Source organism: Trematomus bernacchii, unplaced genomic scaffold, assembly GCF_902827165.1.
Source record: "Trematomus bernacchii unplaced genomic scaffold, fTreBer1.1, whole genome shotgun sequence".
NCBI classification, from domain to species: domain Eukaryota; kingdom Metazoa; phylum Chordata; class Actinopteri; order Perciformes; family Nototheniidae; genus Trematomus; species Trematomus bernacchii.
Window position 1 is genome coordinate 2,604,200 of NW_022987698.1, and position 19,339 is coordinate 2,623,538.

Here is a 19,339-nt window from a genome sequence, read left to right on the forward strand (position 1 = left end):
TCAGTACGTTATACATGCAGTGTAGATGATGGAGGACCTCTGATTCGTTTCCCCTTTGTCGTCTGAACTTTCTGATTGGCTCAGTGTGTACAAGCCTGTGAAAGTCTCAAAGGCTTCTTTATTTACTGCCTTCTTTAACGTTTCAGTAGGTAAGTCCTTAGCTGGAGTGCACAGAACTGTCAGTCTCTGTGTGGAGAAAGAAATGACAGTTTACCATTAAAGTATAAAGTATGTTAACTTTGGTGGAATAATAATTATAAAAGTATAATCACGTAAACCCATAAGAAAGAAAAAAAGCCAGTTATGGGTACAAAATCAAAAACAAATACAATATAATACAATACATTACTTATGACTTATTGCTGTAATATTTTCATTACAAAATCAAATAGAAACCTCTAACTTTTTGAATCTTTTTTTTTCAAACCACCACATTTTAACAATATGTGAATGCTATTAAGTGAATAGTCACTAAATAGCAACTATAAGTTTGGTGCCTTCAACACAACTTCTTTATCTACATGAATTTCACAAGTGGTGAGATTTAGCTCCACATTTTCCCAGATTCCCTTTCTTTCATGCAGTAAACCCATTTCAGCACCATCACAGGAGTCCTATTTTTGCCAGTACCTACTATTACTAATATTCTTTAAGCAGAACGAGTGTAAGCCAGATGTCATCGATAAGTACAATACAGTTTCTATGTCAATGTAAGGATAAAAATCGTTCCTCCATTAATCCAATTACTTAGTTACAGGGCCAGGGTCCGAGGGGTGGCCTGGGGTGGCAAGGGCCGCCCCCAAAATGATCATGTTACAGACCCTAAAGTGAATGTTTTCAAAACTAATCCATACTTCATGTCAATTGGTTTTTATTTGTAAAACTATTGTCTGATAAGTAACAGTAACATGACAGTAACAACGTGTGACAGTACCTGTCTCAGTGATCCTGGAGTGACACTCACAGCGTACAGCATCCACAGAGGAACCATGAGCGTTGAAGAGAGCGTAAAGAATCCTCCAATAGTGTAGCCCCACCAGGGGTATTCATAAGTGTTGTTGAATTTCAGCGGAGTATATTTGACCAAGGAGAAGATAAATGTGCACTTAAAAAAAACACAAGGTGAAAGAAGAGAAGGTAAAAAAACATAAAATAAATGTTCGTATGAAACACAGCCATTAAAATCTGCAGTTGCCTATTGTTTATTTTAATTATTTTAAAACCTACAATGGAAACTGAGGTTCCTATTATTCAGAAGCTGGTGAATACACAGAGACCCATGTATTTTGAACATTTATTCATGATGTAACTCATGTTTTGGTTTTCTTTCAGATTAATCTCAGAGTATAGACATTTGAAGTACAGGAATATGTCGTCTCTTTGGCAGATTGTGACAGTTAAAGAGAACATATCTAAGATGTATTTAGATAGTCTTATGATTAAATATTTCATTAGGAAACACAAGCCAGTGATGACAGAGATTACCCAAGCATTTAATTATCAAAAGTCTTGAGTTGCAATACAGTATACCCCATCTAAAACTGGTCTCCATCTGGTCATGCACTGCCTTTAGGACAGAAGCCTCTGGCAGCTGTCAAATACATTTGCTTGTTAGTAAAGCATGAACAATGTTACAAGGCAGGCATTCCCTCATCTCCAATACTTACTACACAGATAGCTGGTGTGATGTACTGCCAACAATATTTCATGTAGGACCATGGCCGATATCCAATCATGTCCTTTATATTATCATAATGGCGATCTGCACCTGATAAAAAATATATAGAAATGTTACTCATGTTGGATCAGTGTATATAACGCCCCACAAATCTATTTGACATAGTTAGTTTGATAGGAAACTGTGGGATCCCAACTTGTATTAAACATCAGTTTTAAAAAAACAGGGTTTCCAAAACATAAGACTTGAGGGTTGTGGATCCCCTGAAATGAATCAATGACTATGTTACAAAGAGGTTAACCACACCAGTAATGTTTTCCTGTGCAATTTATTTTTTCCTTCCTACACTCTCACTGTCTTTCAACCCCTCATTACGCCTAGGTGTGGAACGACTGGATTAATAACTACTTGTCTGTAAAACATGAGATTATAAATGTGCGATCCAACAGTGTGAGTTAAATGTTCTCCTTACCATAAACCCATCCAATACAGACAGACTGAAGAACAGCAAAAAGCAGGAGGGTCATCCCACTGCAGGCGTAGTAGTCAAACAGATGAAAAATATAAAAGCCTCCCTGCAAAATATAAGAGTCCTTCAGTAAAAGGCAAAGCGGGTGGTTATTGCATCATTCACACTTTGTGTTTGTCTAATATGTTATTGTATTAGTATTTACCACATACAGCAGAAAAGAACCCTTCATTATCCTCTGTTCAAAGATACATGGATACAAACGGTTTCCTTTATGTTATCTGCTCTTTATTTTATGTCTACACCTTCACACTTACAACTGCATTTATACAGTTATGTAAAGTAGATGTAGCGTTAATTTATTCAGGGAATCAAGATGAAAACGTTTTCACCACTCACCTCCGTCACCATCAGAAGGCCAATGAAGAAACTTCCAACAGAAATACAGAGAAGGAGAAGTTTACGACGACAGTTGTTTTGAAAGAAGTCCGGATACATGTCGGAGATGGTAGTGACCAATGCCTCCAAACATACGAACTAAGGTAAATAAAATATATGTATTAACACAAAAACATTTATTATTGTGTTTGAATCTCATTATTGAAAAAGATCTTTGCAGTCCTACCTCACTATCTAATCCTAAGAAGATGATCATAACGAAGAAGAAAATAGCCCAGAGCTGGGGAAGTGGCATCAGGGCCACAGCCCGAGGATAAGCAATGAATGCCAACCCTGGACCTACACAGTGCATGGAAAGAAAAGGCACATTTTCATAAATAATCTAACAGTAACAATCTGAGTTTCTGTCAAGAGTTATCCATCCTCCATACCTGATTCAGCCACCATCGATATATCCACACCTTGCTCCTTTGCCATAAAACCGAGCACAGAAAAGATGGCAAAGCCAGCCACAAAGCTGGTTAAACTGTTTAAAAGGCACAGGTAGACACAGTCTCTATGGAGGAAATATGAAAACATTAGTAAACCTATGCTCTAAAGGTCTGAACTGCAGTAAGAGCTGAATTACATTTTGAATTGAATGGACAGTGCAGATGAGAGAAATGCATACCTGTAGCAGTTGTTACTGTACTTGTTGTAACTTCCTAAAGATGTCAGAACACCTGTGCAAACTCCATAGGAGTAGAAGACTTGGCTACCAGCATCCATCCATACCTAAAGGATATGGTTGGAAAAGATGCAAGAATGCAGAATCTTCTAAATGTTCACTGTGTACAGTGTAGTGTAATTTAATTGTTGCAAAATGTCTCTCTTGCACTACAATATATGTTCATAGATACTTTTAAAGTTAAGTTAGTAATTCAAAAAAGGGACTAGTAGTTGTTGTGGCTGGGACTAATTTAGCTTTTAGCAGACTCTCGGTCTTGTTTGTGATCATATTCAGACATTGAAGCCCTTGGTTAAGGTCAGGGAGAGGTCGTACCTCTGGATCAGCGAGGCGGGATGGGTCTGGGTAGAGGTAGAACACGATTCCTTCTTTGGCCCCTGGTAATGTGAGACCACGTACAAGCAGCACCACCAGCATTACATATGGAAATGTGGCAGTGAAGTAGACCACCTAAGACAGAACCAACACATCGTCTGTTACTTTTACATATTACATATTTTAAGAACAGGCTATAAATTAGATCATACATTAAAGATGTCATTTTAAGATTGTACTGTACCTTTCCTGTGGACTTCACTCCATTCCAGACACAGAAATAACACAAGACCCAGGCAAGAAGTAGACAGAGGGCCAGGTCCCATCTGACATTACCGATTTCATCAATTCCCCTGGACAGGCCTAAGATTCTCCTCCTGTAACAAAGTGTATTAATACAAATAAAGAACACAATTGCCCTTTTATGATGTTTTCATTTATGCTACTTACTCCCAAAACTCTACAACGGAAGACGTGCTTTGTCCTAACTGGTGCAGAGAGGATGTTTGATTGGGACCATGCTCAAAACAGGCATCTTAAAATGAAGGGATAAGATGGATTGTGAAAACTGATAAAGGAAGTAGATTATTTACACAGTTGTATGTGTCATATCTGGAAATAAAGTTGTGATACCTGTGTTCCAGCTGTTTTGACAGCTCGCCCATGGAAGCTCAGATGTGAAGGATGAAAACAGGTAGAGAAACGCCCAAGCCAGGATGATTATGTAATACACCCCACCGTACAAAACAACCACTTGACTTCCATAACCTAAGCCTGCAGAGAGAGACGTGTTATTGTGATATCATGAAAAATATGTTTGTATTTTACTCAAGTAAAAATAAGAGGTAGGTGTACCTTACAATATTTCCAATGTTTTCTAATTCATATTTTTTTAATTTCAATAGAAAATCAAATATTGCGCTTTTGAATTCAATCTATTTGTTGCATTCTAATAAAGTATCAATTGACTTTATCCAGTCTTGAAGACAAAAAAAACAATGCCCTTCAAACTGCATTCATATGCAACAATATTCATTAGAAGTTAGTCATTATGCTGTTGTTTTTCTTATTCTCAAAGCTGATAAAATCTCGCTACAAACATTATGAAGACTTGTACCTTCAAAAAGAGGGCATATTTTCCTCCAACATGTTATTCCACCCTGACTGGTGTACTGGCCCAGAGATGTCTCCAGGAAGAAGAGTGGGATGCCACAGGTGAACAAGAACAAAACATAAGGTATGAAGAAAACCCCTTTAAAATAAAAATGAGATATCGTTGTTAAAGTATTGAAACAATTTCATACTTTTGAGAACATTCAATAATGATGTTGTGAGAAGACACTTCAGAAATCATAGTAACTTTATAAAAGTACTGACAGAGTTGTAGGGTTTCTAACGCAGCACTTTAATTAAATTCTGACAAACCAATTATTAACTGAAGTTAGTCATAATCCCTTCCAAGGCAGACTACAACATAATATTTGCACATGATGCACACCTGGCCGGAACAATAAAGATTTACCTCCTCCATTTTTGTAGCAAAGGTAAGGAAACCTCCAGACGTTTCCCAGACCAACAATGTTACCGGCCACTGCCAGGATGAACTCAATCTTGCTGTCCCACTGTTCCCTCTCCCGAGGTTTGGATTGGGTTGGGTCTGGTTTGGTCCCAAGGGTCATCAGATTTAGTTTCAGCTGTGAGTTTTGCGATTGGTCCATTTTAACCTTTTAGTAATCAGGTAATGAATATTAGTAAGAAATTAAGCTGTACTACATTGTAGTAAAAATGTTTACATACTAAGGTTTCTCTTTAATAGGCCTACTGTCAGGTTTCAAACAAGGCGTTAAATAAGCTGCACCCCACTTGCCACACAATAGATATTCTATTTAAATATATATATATATATAAAATAGGCTCTGTGAGGCTGTAGGCGCAGCAGTACAGTTAAAAGATATGTATGTGTTGCAATGTCAATGCTAATGTGCACATGGTGAACAGATACTGTTTACAGATTCTACTTTCTAAATAACCGATGCAAAGATTCCCATGAGCTGAACTTTAATTAAACATAGTATAACATTTGTCAAATCCAAACCTGAAAGATGCAGACTCTACCCTGAGTAACTGAAGTGTTTCCTCTTCTGACTGAAAGAAAATACCAGCCCCTCTCAAAGAATAAGTTGAGTAAAATGGGTTTTCTGTGAGGAGGGGCCACTGAGACTGATCTAACCATTATTTCCCTGGAAACCAATAGAAACCAATTCAGCACACACACACACACACACACACACACACACACACACACACACACACACACACACACACACACACACACACACACACACACACACACACACACACACACACACACACACACACATAAAAATAAGCATGCAACACGTATGTTTTCCTCTTGTTGTTGTCGTAGAGCTGGGTCATATATAAAAGTAAACTTAACAACACAATTTTTCAGCCATTGTTTCAGACAGTAAGATTACATTTTTAAACTTTTCCCAATATTCAAGAATGTTTGTTTTAATCTACGAACATCCCAATCTACAAACTGTGTTGATGCAACAATATTAATTAGCAGATATGAATGGTCATGTATGGTGTTAACGTGTTTGTTTCATTTTAATATTTAATAATATTAAGACTTTCCTTGTATACAAATATACTTTTATCCAGTAAAAATGACATTCCACATTGGCGTCAACCTGTAACAATCACATGACATGGAATTTAAAAGTTAATAAAACGTACTGTAGACAGCCACTTTAATTCATATACAACTTGTCTTTGTTTATAAAAAAAAAATAAGCTAAATGGCTTCCAGATTATTCTTAAAATGTTATACAAATATATGTTGGCAAGCATTTAGTCTTTGAAGGCTTAAACAGGTTTTTCCCTCTTCACAAAAGTGCCACTTTGCATAACAACAGGAACAAACGTATTAGAGCAGAGGATAAGACATCTCGCGTTTCCTAGTCTGATTGTTCTCCAACAGTTCTCCTAACTAGACCTGGGGAACTGGACCTGGGACCTGCAAAAGCTGTCAGTGGATCTAGATGGTCTTTGTTAGATTTTCTGAAAACATTTTAGGTAATTTCTGACACACACACATTCAGTCACATTCAAAAACTATTGCACACAAAAGAGTAAGAGAGAGATTGAGTGGAGACTATGGCAGGGAGAAAATGGGCCTGTACTGCCTCCTTCTGGTGTCTGAAACACCCTAAGGAAGTAAAGTTCAACATTTTTTCTCCAGTTTCCATGATATTTAAAGATACGTGTGCTCAGTTTAGCATTGCAATCTTTCAGTCGTTGCACAGTGGGTCACCTATTTTCTGATTGATAACTTATTAACATTTATTGACATGTTTTTTTTAACCATTGATTTGATCTTATGAGTTCCGCAGAAAGGAGCCATTCAAGGTTTAAAAAACTCTGACTGTTGAAAAATATTATCTTAATTTATCTAAACCCTGACTTCAACCTCAGTCTAATATTTGTGATAAAATGCTAAATCCAAGCCCAATCCAGGCTTTAAGCTCATATCAGTGAGTACAATGCTTTGACTGAGCATTTTTGCTGTTTGCTAGGCAAGAAGGCAACCAGTGACTGCATCATCCAGACTGCAAATGAGAAAAAATTAAAAATGATTGAGCTGCAGCCATTGAGCAATCCTGTGGAAAGCCTGTCCAACCTGCTTCAAACTGCTCGCCTCGGTCAACTGGTAAGACACTAAAGACGAGTCTGTTGTATCAGATCAGAGAATAACTCCTTTTCAGGTCGGGGGCTCATGTTGCAAGCAGTTTAAAAAAGACGTGCAACATCTTAGTAGCGCATAACATTGCATTAAATTAGACTTTACATTTAAAGTTGGCAGTGTTCTCAGCAGTGAGATAAACAGCAAGTGAGTTATTATATTTATTGTATTACTGACTATCGTTTTTTGTCATGTAAACTTACAGGGAGAAGAAAATCCAAGGCATGAAGAGACACTGAAGACAAAGCTTCATGAAGTGATTCTAGTTCTCATTGAGGAGGTATATTACACACTTTCCTTTTTTATATTTGTTCAGAACTCTTTGTCTCACGCAGTTCTCATTTGCCTACATGTCCCTACAGACTTGAGTGATGACAGCCATTTTTGCGGTCTCAAAAATGTGTTTGAATTATACACCATAAAAGAGGTGCAATGTCAAGTTACTTAGAATTAGTCGAGCACATTGCATTATCTTAATTTTATTCATCTGAACTTTGTGCTTAACGATTAATGTATTCTTCCAAAGGCACCACAGACAAGTAATCCTCCTGGAGCTGGCTCCCAACAAGAGCTTTTTTGATCTGTTGATGAAGACCAGACCAGAAACTGAAATACTTTTGCTGGACAAGATGATAAAGAAGGTCAAGCTGTAAAAATGGAGGAGAACTGCAAACTAAAATGATATATTGCAATTGCCATTCTTGTAATTGTTACTTCATGATGAAATGTACTTTTTTTGTAAAACTCATAAAATAAGTTTTTGGAGTTGGCTCAAAAATAATATGCAGGACTGACAATATAGTATATTGACACTATGGTTACTTTGTCAAAACTCTTTGTTCATTACGGATGAATATACAAGCATAAGGAAATCACAGAAAGCCTATACCATTAAAAAAATGCAATGAAATGAAACATCTGGCATAATAAAATGTACAGCCGGAAGTTACATTTCAAACCTTATATCCAAAGTCAAATGCTGCATGTGGCTAGAGAGAGAAGTGACACACACAATTAGGAACATTTCAAATTTGCATCTGTGTTTGTTTTTTCATCTGTCAAATGTGTATGACTTTGCATACGCAATGTCTGCGTTGCTTTATTCTCATGAGGAAGACTTTCTCGTTTTTCAGTTTTTGTTGTACCTCTACTCCAATTTCCTCTTTTTTCAACAAGTTGTTATGCCTGCACAGCAGAAAAGGCCATTTGTCAGTACCTTGCAAAACAACATATATGACCCAAAAATAGAGACGAAATGTTGCGGTTGTGGTTAAAAAAAAATGCAAAGGGCAGGTAAGGAGAAAACCTTGGTGAAGTTTAAGAAAGCAGATTGGATATGAACCACAGTCTGTGGTGCCAGTGTCTGAGAGTTCAGGCTCAACCTGATCATACTCCCAAACCTCAACCTTAAAAGAGAGAAACAGATTTTGTGGCTCAACACCAACAATAAGTTACTTGTCAGCTGGAAACATGCATACAGTAAACAACTGTAGGACATTTTAAGCACTGGAACAAATGTGTTTCTGTTCCTCTGAATCCTTGACGGGCATTCCTGTGTGTCTTACTTCAACCTGTGAAATAAATAGTAACGTATATATATATATATATATTGTGGTGACTATTGCCACTCAATATCACCTGGGATTGGCTAAACTGGGTAAACTAATTGGACGCGTGCAATTTCCATGTACGACAACGTTTTTAGCTTTCAATATATTTTATTTACAAAGAAAAACAGTGTTCACTGACACGGTCAAAAAATGATTGCTCTCCCAGTAACAATCAAACATCTAGTGTTCAAAATACAGGGATGCAAACTTGTCACCTTTCGGCGAAATTCGCCGTTTTGAATCCAAAATAGGTAGTTTGTGTGATTCATGTAGATCTGCAATAAAAATATTTTTGGGGTATGGGGGGGGTCTGGGGGGTCTGAGTAATCTGCGGCCGCGAGCTGTTATGTGCCATCATGACACGCATGGTGTTCTTTTTTTATATATTATAATGCAGCGCGAGCACAAGTCTTCCTGCCTGTCAGCTCTGCTCATGGATGTATAATAAGGCTCTGCTGCTCCGGGATGAGGGTCTAGCTTCAGCAGCTACATTACCTACGGTGCGTTCGTTAATATTAACTGTGCGGTCCGGAGTCACTGTGGCACAGACTGGACCGCTGGTGAACAGCTGTTAGAACGGGCCGTTCAGGTGTTCAGATCAGAGCTCCCTGTTGGAGCGGCAGAGCGTGATGTGCACTGAAAAGTGTTCCTGTCGCAATATTATCGTTGAGCTAGCTAACTAGCATACATTGTCACTATCTGCTAACGTTAGCTTTAGCCTTCGTTTTCAAATAGTTTTTTTCATAGGCTATAAACGGAGGTGGTATAAGTATAGATCTTGTACTTGAGTAAAAGTAGAAGCACTCAGATCTTGTACTAGAGTAAAAGTAGAAGTACTCAGGTCTTGTTCGTAAAAGTAGAAGTACTCAGATCTTGTACTTGAGTAAAAGTAGAAGTACTCAGATCTTGTACTTGAGTAAAAGTAGAAGCACTCAGATCTTGTACTTGATTAAAAGTAGAAGTACTCAGGTTTGAGTAAAAGTAGAAGTACCAGAGTGTAGGAACAATCCTGCAATCAAAATGTTCCTCAAATAAAAGTACAAAAGTATTATCATCAAAATATAGTTAAAGTAGCGACAGTAAAAGTAGAAGTACTCAGATCTTGTACTTGAGTAAAAGTAGAAGTACTCAGATCTTGTACTTGAGTAAAAGTAGAAGTACTCAGGTCTTGTACTTGAGTAAAAGTAGAAGTACCAGAGTGAATACTCTGTTACAGTAAAAGTACTGCATTCAAAATGTTCCTCAAGTAAAAGTAGAAAAGTATTATCATCAAAATATAGTTGAAGTAGTGACAGTAAAAGTAGTCGTTGTGCAGATTGGTCCATTTCAGAATAATATATCTGATATGTTTTATAATGATTGATCATTAAAGTGTTCTCAAAGCTGGTAAAGGTGCAGCTAGTTTGAATGACTTTGTATACTGCAGGGTAGCTTGTGAATTTACTCCAGGTGGAACTAAAGTCTGATTTAACACTTGATTATGTTTCACATCATTCATCCACATCTGTAAAGTAACTAAAGGTAATAAATACATGTAGTGGAGTAAAAGTACACCATGTACCTCTGAACTGTAGAGGAGTAGAAGTACACCATGTACCTCTGAACTGTAGATGAGTAGAAGTACACCATGTACCTCTGAACTGTAGAGGAGTAGAAGTACACCATGTACCTCTGAACTGTAGTGGAGTAGAAGTACACCATGTACCTCTGAACTGTAGTGGAGTAGAAGAACAAAGTAGCAAAACATTGAAATACATAAATAAAGTACAAGTATCTCAAAATTGTACCCAAGTATAGTACTTGAGTTTATGAACAGTTACTTTACACCAGTGGCTATAAAGATAGAAAGACTAAGCTTTGCACAGAGGCATGAAAATACATTTTCAAAATGCTCAACAGTGCTGCCAAAATTATAAACTGACTGCTACACAATTAAAATAAATGCTTAAATATATTTCTATTAGATGTGACTCTTTGGCGTTTCTGTTATTATTAACTGCTTTAGTTGTTCTGACTGCTAAAATCCTGTTATTCCTCATTTTAAAGCCGATATTCCGTGGGGTCGGGGGGCTCGGATCCTTGTCACCTTTTTCATACCTGATGAGTTTGCATCCCTGAAAATAACAAAAACATATAAACCATTCTAATGGGTGCAACATATATATACACAGTATACATGTATATACATAAATACTAACAAAAGCATAACAAATCAATTACTAATCCAATACTTCATTGTGATATTAGGTGTATACGACCAGATTTTAACCCTTGTGTGGTGTTCGGGTCAAATTGACCCGATTTCCATTTTCAATGAATAAAAAAAAAAATAAGGATATTTTCGTTCAACCTGAAACTCAATGGCCGGGGCTTATTTATTGTGAAGGACATGTGGAATTGTTTTTATTTTTTTCCACTTATGAAAAAATGCCCACCCGCATTTATGTCCTTCATAAGAGGTTCGGGTCAATCTGACCCAGATACAATACCAGGACAGACAGACAGAGAAAAACACACAGAAACACACACACACACACACACACACACACACACACACACACACACACACACACACACACACACACACACACACACACACACACACAATTGTATGCATAGAGAAGCTGTTTGAACCTGTTGTACCTTGATCTTTACCCTTTGTATAGTGTGCGTCAGCTAAATGTAATGTACACAAAACTATCCTGGAACATTATAAACATTTTAGATCTTCCAGAAATGTATAAACATTTGACATTTTCTCGCACTGTCCCCCTCGCACCTGCACGCCGGAGGAGGGACTAAACAGAGACATAACCTCACATTACAGTGTATAGTGCAGAACTACAATTATCTACCAGCAAAATGGCCAAAATATATTCTGCTCAGAGAGCCTTGGAGCTAATAATGGATGAGAGTGAGTGGAATGCATTAGAAGAACACAGTGAAGTGGAACAGGAAGACATTTCTGAAGATGAGGATAATGTGGAGGTAAACTCAGAATTTGACAGCGAATTGGAAGATGAACTTGACTCAGAGCCAGCTGCTGGAAGACCCCCACAGCCAGCTGCTGGAAGACCCCCACAGCCAGCCGCTGAAGGACCCCCACACCCACATTAAAAATAATAAACATTAATGAAAAAATGTTTCATTTACATTTGTCCTAGAAAAGCATGAGCAAAATGTAAACCTAGTTTTTATTACAGTGTATTTTTTTTTAACATAAATTACATTTTTATCACAAAAAACGATGGACACTTCCATTGTTAAATTTGATCTAGCAAAGAGTATTTTGAAAAGCCAATCATATATTTCATTTATATTGTTGGGGAATGAGTTAAAGACAATATATATAAGGAATTGTGCATGTTGAATTTAGTTCTGTATTTTTTTTAAACCCTGAAATATGTCCCGGGTCAATTTGACCCGAACATTACCAAAGGGTGCGAAATGTGAACATAACACAAGGGTGCCATGTCTCTATGTTTATTCTTTCATGTAATTTTCTAACTCAGTGTTAGTTTTAATACATTTCCTAGACTAACATAACAGTTACCACAAAGTGTACTATGAGCTCTTTCATAGTAAAATGCACTAGTTGTAAAACGAAAAAAGTTTAGCTTGACTTAAAGGGGACCTATCATGCAAAATGCACTTGTGTACGTCTTTTATACATGAATATGTGTCCCCGGTGTTCCAGGGAACTCACCAAGTGTCAGAAAACACAACCCTCTCTATTTTCCTCCATACCCAAATCTCTAAAAAAGGGGCTGCAACGGATCTGATAAAAACTGATCCAGATTTGAACACTTTACTGACGTCAGTAAAGTGGCGCTACGGCTATTGGGCCAACTCTCCACCTATCAGGGGAATGTGGGGTTGGGCCACGGCCGGCCGTTGCTGCTCGAAAGCGCTGGAGACGCTGTAGTACATATGCCAGGCCTGTAAGTGGCGCTGTAGTCTGCCATAAAAGCAGCGAAGAAGACTTCCCGCCCATAGTTACCATGGTTACCCTTCTGTTTATTCTCCGCTGTGGCTTTTTTTCTCCCTCCCCGAGGCAAGCGTTTGCTCCCGCTGCTTTAATTCAATGCAATCCCTCCCCGTCGAGGCAAGCACTGTAATTCTCTCCGGTTAGTCCACCAGCAGATGACAAACACCCACCTCTCCGCCTCTTCCAAGGAACGAGGGGACCGTGCGGCAGAGTTTCAGTTTCTGTTTCTTTCGCCGGTCAAGATGTCCGTTAAAGTTGAAATCTTCCGGACAAAATTAGAAAAGTGCCGGTCAAAGGTCTTCTTTGTTATTTATTAAGCTTTAAAATAAATGAATAACGACTCTATAGGCCTATCATAATATAATAAAACACGGAGGACGGAGATCTTTTTTTCTCCCCCTCTTGACTTGATCAGAGCACGGCTCCCCTCTCCTGCAGGGGGGCGTGGTCAGCTGCAGCTCACAGAGATCAGCCACGTAGACAGCAAACAGCACATAGAGCGAAATGAGGCATGGCTAAAATGCATGATCTGTTTGGTATTTTGAAAACAGAAACGTATAAATATACCTTATATAGGTATGGCCCTACAATATATAATTTAAATATAGCATGATAGGTGTCCTTTAATCAGAATCAAACTCATCTTTGTTAGCCAAGAATATTGATGGAGTAGCCACTCTGCATATTCGTTAATGACGAGGAGGCCCTTCTTCGTAAGTTTTAACAAAAGGTACTTTAATTCAGTAAAACAATAAAACACAAAGTTACAGAGTACTCTGGGCCACGAGTCTCCCTCAACACAACAAAGTATTGCCAGGGCATGAAGTCTGACTGACTATCTTTCCCTCGCCCAGTCTTTTTATACATAGTATCAAATGGGTTGTCGTTCTTGTTCCTCCTCTTCGTTCCGCTCAGTCAGTCCACAGCCGACACGTTGACTTGACCCCTCGTGCAGGTGTTTGTCTTCCCGTGATGTCCGTATAAGGAGTTATTTGGGTTCTGTGAACACAACAGTTCTATCTTGCGAAACACTCTTCCTACTCTTACTGACCCTAGCCTTAACCTTTGCTGCTCTCTGTTGTCTTTTTCGATCAGACTGAGTTGCACAACATATGCACACAGTTACATCCACTATCAAACGATCCGGTTTATACTGGATCCAGTAGTCAACCCATCTCTTATCTTGTTACACACATTATTCCATACATCTTTATTTAATGGTATTTTAAAACACATACATATGATATTTATTCTACAATATCTACAGATAAAAGGAATTGTAGTCAAATGTTTTGGTGCTGTCAATGTACGTACACAGAAATAAATAATTAAATAGACCTACAGCAAAGAAAAAGTCCAAACAAAGCTGTACAAAAGTAAACCAAAACATTATTTAAATGTCGAATAGGGAAATGTTTGGAAATGAAATATATGAGTAGGTAAAATTAGTTGAATATAAATGTTTGAAAATATATATATTGCAATATGCCTCCATATTTTTTTATTTAAATGATGTAATAGAAAGAAAATAGTGCAATTTAGGTCCATCATCTGTTCATCGGAGTGACAGGCTATGGGGAAAACATATTCTTGTGTATGGTAGTTTGGGCTCAAAGTGATCTATAGTTAACAATCATTACAAACAATACATACACCAACAACCCATCAGCCTCTCGTTACACTTGAAGTGTGTTGTTGCCTCAGCTGTGACGGCAGCTGTGTTTCTTTGAACTCGAATACCAGCGTACAGCCTCACTTTGGCGGAGGAAGATCATTCATTAACAATCTTGTAACTTATACCCACTGCCCTGCAAGCTCCTCCATCAGAGATACTCATGCAGACGTTGGCACTAAACTGAAGACGAGTATTTTGAGATGGAAAAACCTGAAACAAAGTCAGGACACCCACAAGGATTTGATCCAGAGGATGACAAATGGTGAGTATGAGATCTGATTTCCTTTTATATTTGAAAGCATCCTTGTGCCACAACAACAAAAAACAGCAGACAGACACGGTAAGTGATTTGCTGGTTAACATAGTGAAGAATTTTAATATTTTTCCTTCAGGGGTTAGTGAGAGACCAAAACTGAGTAAAAATGGTTGAATGTTGGACTTGAATCACGACTCAAGGAGATTGATAATGTGTCTTAATAGTTGCCATATTAACTTAAAGGGGACCAATCATGCAAAATGCACTTTTGTACGTCTTTTATACATGAATATGTGTCCCCGGTGTTCCAGGGAACTCACCAAGTGTCAGAAAACACTGTAATTCTCTCCGGTTAGTCCACCAGCAGATGACAAACACCCACCTCTCCGCCTCTTCCAAGGAACGAGGGGACCGTGCGGCAGAGTTTCAGTTAGGTTTTCTTTCGCCGGTCAAGATTTCCGTTAAAGTTTCAATCTTCCGGACAAAATTAGAAAAGTGCCGGTCAAAGGTCTTCTTTGTTATTTATTGAGCTTTAAAACAAATGAATAACGACTCTATATAATAATATAATAAAACACGGAGGACGGAGATCTGTTTTTCTCCCCGTCTTCTGACTTGATCAGAGCACGCTCCCCTCTCCTGCAGGGGGGCGTGGTCAGCTGCAGCTCACAGAATCAGCCCCCTGCAAAAACAGGGCTGGAGAACAGCAAATAGAGCGAAATGAGGCATGGCTAAAACGCATGATCTGTTTGGTATTTTGAAAACAGAAACGTATAAATATACCTTATATAGGTATGGCCCTACAATATATCATTTACATATAGCATGATAGGTGTCCTTTAACTTAAGTTATGATAGGTCAAATTGTGTGTTTTCAACTTGTTGCCGCTGTCCCCAGGGGGTAAAACAAATATAATAATGCAGGCTTAACTACACTACAAATAATTAAAGAAGAACTAATGCTCTTAAGCTATTAAAACTTTAGGCGGGGCAGGACCTTCAACCAATAAAGCAAATAATACCAATATATTTATAAAATAAAACAAATATATAAATATCACATTTAATGCACAGACCAGACATGGTTTTGAGTTTGTCTATGCTTCACATACTGCATCATTTGGGATGCAGTATGTGAAGCATACAACGTATGTTAAAATCATGCCATTTGGATCTTACATAAAGTAGTGCTTGAGGGCCTTGAATGTTGGCCCTCAGGGTGCCGGTATGTGACAGAGACAGCCGCAGCAGGAGGGAGAGAAAGAGTCACTGTGGGTCACCAGCTGTGTCTTTCTCTCAAGGAAAAAGTATTCTGCCTGTGTTTAACTGCGCTGGTATTAAGTGACGTTGAGACCTTGGTGTTTTAGAAATGTTGATGAAATAATACGGTTTATTATAACTATGTAGAAGTTATAATCTGTTGACTCTTTGAAAGATTTGCTTTCAGATTAGTGTGTTCCCCCTTTCAAACTTTGGATACAGTATATCCAAGATAGATGATCTTCCTGCTTCCAGTGGTAATGCTTACCTAAACTAGCCTGAATGTTATTGTTTCTCAAACTTCTCCATTTGAGCTTCAGCTATACTGACTGGCAGTGACACACATACACACACACACACACACACACACACACACACACACCAAATATTCCCTGCTCCCTTCCGATCTCACTATAGATAATCAAGCAAACGTCCCCATTATCCCTTTTTCCTTCCCCATCCTTCTTTTTGTTTTAAATCTTAATATCTAGGATTTAAATATGTTTTTACTGATTCTCAGTGGTAGTTATTGAAATGTTTCTGTAGGCAGAATTGAATAATTATACCTTCCACCACTCGCCAACAAAACAAATACATCGCAAAGCACATTTCCCTCAAGACTGCCATTAGAAAAAAACATAATTTATGCATACAACTTAACCTGCAAACACAGTTTTTAACTACTCAAGTATATTTGTAAAAATGATGCTAGATCCTTAAAAAGCAAATGTTTTGTTTCTGATGCCATCCCAGTGTAAACTCTAAGGAAAGTATGAGAATAATTTTGTTCAGAAGTTTATAAAAGAGCTGAGTTAAAAAGAAAGTATAATTCCACAGACTTAATCTGAAAAACTGAACTATGCAGAAACACTGAAAGAAGACAGACAGATGTAAAAAGGTTGTTTGTCAAGAAATATATAGCCACATCAAGTATTTTTACCTCAAATACATTTTCATTTTACATACTTTTTACAAGAAAAGCTTTGTGAGTAAGTTTATTGTGTGCTTTGGAGATATCCAGACTAGCTTCAAGTCTTTATGTCAAGTTACTCATATTAAATGCAATTCAAAGTTACAAATTAAAATTATAAAAGCTAAACTTACCTGATTAAAGTTACGAACACAAAATGTTTATCAGATGTTCAGCAGATAATGATTACCATCTTGTCTTTAGTAAAGATGTTGGATTGGTAAAGTAGAGTTGAGGTTGAAGGGAATGTCCTTATTTTTGCAAAGTGGGCTCTCTCGATTGATTTATTTCTTGAATTACCTGACGACTGCTTTCAGTGAAATTATCAGTCAGTCAAGTTTAACTGTGAATAATGAATTTTATATAAATAATTATTTTTGCATTTAACCATTAGCTTACGTAGGCCTTATTTGTATTTGTTTCTTATATTGTGTTACCTTACTGTTGTGTTTTGAATTATATTGAATTTAATTCCTTGTTGAATCTATTTAATATATCAAATACCTTGTCAACCTGCAGGTGGCGCTCAATGAGAAACAGGTTTCATCTTCTGTAGATTGCAGTATCAGGTTTTCTTTTTGAACCATGTGGATGAATATCCTAACGACCTAAATGGTCAAAGTAACATTTTCAGAAACTTTTATTTATATACATGTTTTGCTACATTGTACTTCCACATCACTATAATTCAGAGGTGAATGAAAGTGTACTTTTACTTTACTAAATGTATTTAATAACTTAAATTACTTTTCAAATGTTGGTTAATGATTTGAATTATATTTAACACTTAAATAAGACTTCAAATCCACAAACTACCCTGCAGTATACAAAGTTATTAAAATAATAATGAGTACTATTGGTACTTTAAGTACATTTCTATGCTAATACTTTTGTACTTGAGTAACATTTGGATTGCAGGACTTTTGCATGTAACAGAGTTATTTCTACACGTAGGCCTATGCAGGGCCGTATCCAGGATTTCATAAATACCGAGGTCCAAACATGATAAGGGAGTTCGGGGGTATACGCCCCCTGAGATTTTTGGGATTTTCATGATCTAGTTAGGTGCTTTTTAAGTCCTGTGGGGGGTCACAAATTGGATAATATATTGATTTCAAACCATGTCAGTGGGCTGCAGCATCAATTATCTTTGAAAGTGCAATACATAAGAATCAGTTGATTGTTACTATGAATGATCTGGACATGCAGAAGAGGCTAAAATGATCCCAAAACATTGTCAACATTCATTTTTCATGTCTCTCTCCTTTCCAAAACCTGCACCTTCTCTTCCATCTTCTTTAGTCTCTCTGTCTTCTTCCTGTTCATTACTCTCTCTGTCCTCTACTCTTTCTCTTTGTTCAATCTCTCCCTCGTTGTTCACTTGTTGCTCCTCCTCACTTGTCGCTCCTGCCAGTGAATTAAAAGCAATTCAGCAATTTAGTTAATTTCACTTGTTTGTTTGCATTTTTTTTTTTATTTAAATCTGTTTTGTTTGATTCTCAAAAGAGAACAAAGATGTAAGCAAATTGTGTGGTTTCATACAATTGTATGTTATTATGACATCATAACTGCAATAGATATATGTTGTTTTAAAATTATGCCTATTGTCTATAGTGTAAATGAAGACTATTGTTATAGATAGATAGATAGATAGATATATAGATAGATGGAGTTATTAAGCCTACATTATTTTGTGTGACTGTACCTGCAGTTCCTCCCTGACTTCCATCACTTTCTCTCTCTCTCTGCCTGTCCTGTCTCTTCCTTACCAAAGCTGAGCTTCGACTGACGTAGTCTTTTCATTATATCTGAGTCAGTGTAAAAAGAAAACAATACAATGTTATATCTTCAATGTTTTACTCAAATTGAAATGAAAGAAAAGCATTACAACCAGGGGTTAAATTGGGCCGGGGCTGTCCGGGGCTCAGCCCCGGCACATAGGACGATGCTCTGACGTTATCACCCTCGCTCATTTGTCATTTGTTTAAGCCATATGTTAAAACATCTCTCGTTCTTAATATAGACTTTATTTAGGGTCGATATGTGTTGACTTTACTTTAAAATAGCAGATCTCTGTGAGGATATAGTTTTTCCGCTTAGTGAACGTGTGTCTCTGCTCCGATCAGGAGCTGCAGCGGTGTGCGCGGCTCCTTCGTGCAGAGAGTCTGCAGCGTTGTGTGTGTGTGTGTGTGCAGAGTCTGCAGCGGTACCGCCAAACCCCCG

At 37.6% G+C, this 19,339-nt stretch overlaps 1 protein-coding gene across 1 annotated transcript; it reads right to left on the reverse strand.

The window, feature by feature from the left end:
• slc6a22.2 (solute carrier family 6 member 22, tandem duplicate 2) lies at window positions 1-5,306 on the reverse strand. The gene is made up of 14 exons (XM_034139109.1): window positions 5,111-5,306; window positions 4,706-4,840; window positions 4,222-4,362; window positions 4,039-4,123; window positions 3,833-3,965; window positions 3,589-3,723; window positions 3,217-3,320; window positions 2,978-3,102; window positions 2,773-2,885; window positions 2,547-2,684; window positions 2,151-2,253; window positions 1,668-1,768; window positions 935-1,105; window positions 1-186 (listed from the first exon to the last, which is right to left on the reverse strand). The coding sequence occupies exons 1-14, from the start codon at window positions 5,304-5,306 to the stop codon at window positions 1-3; spliced, it is 1,866 nt and encodes a 621-aa protein (XP_033995000.1).
• Between the last annotated feature and the right edge of the window lie 14,033 nt (window positions 5,307-19,339).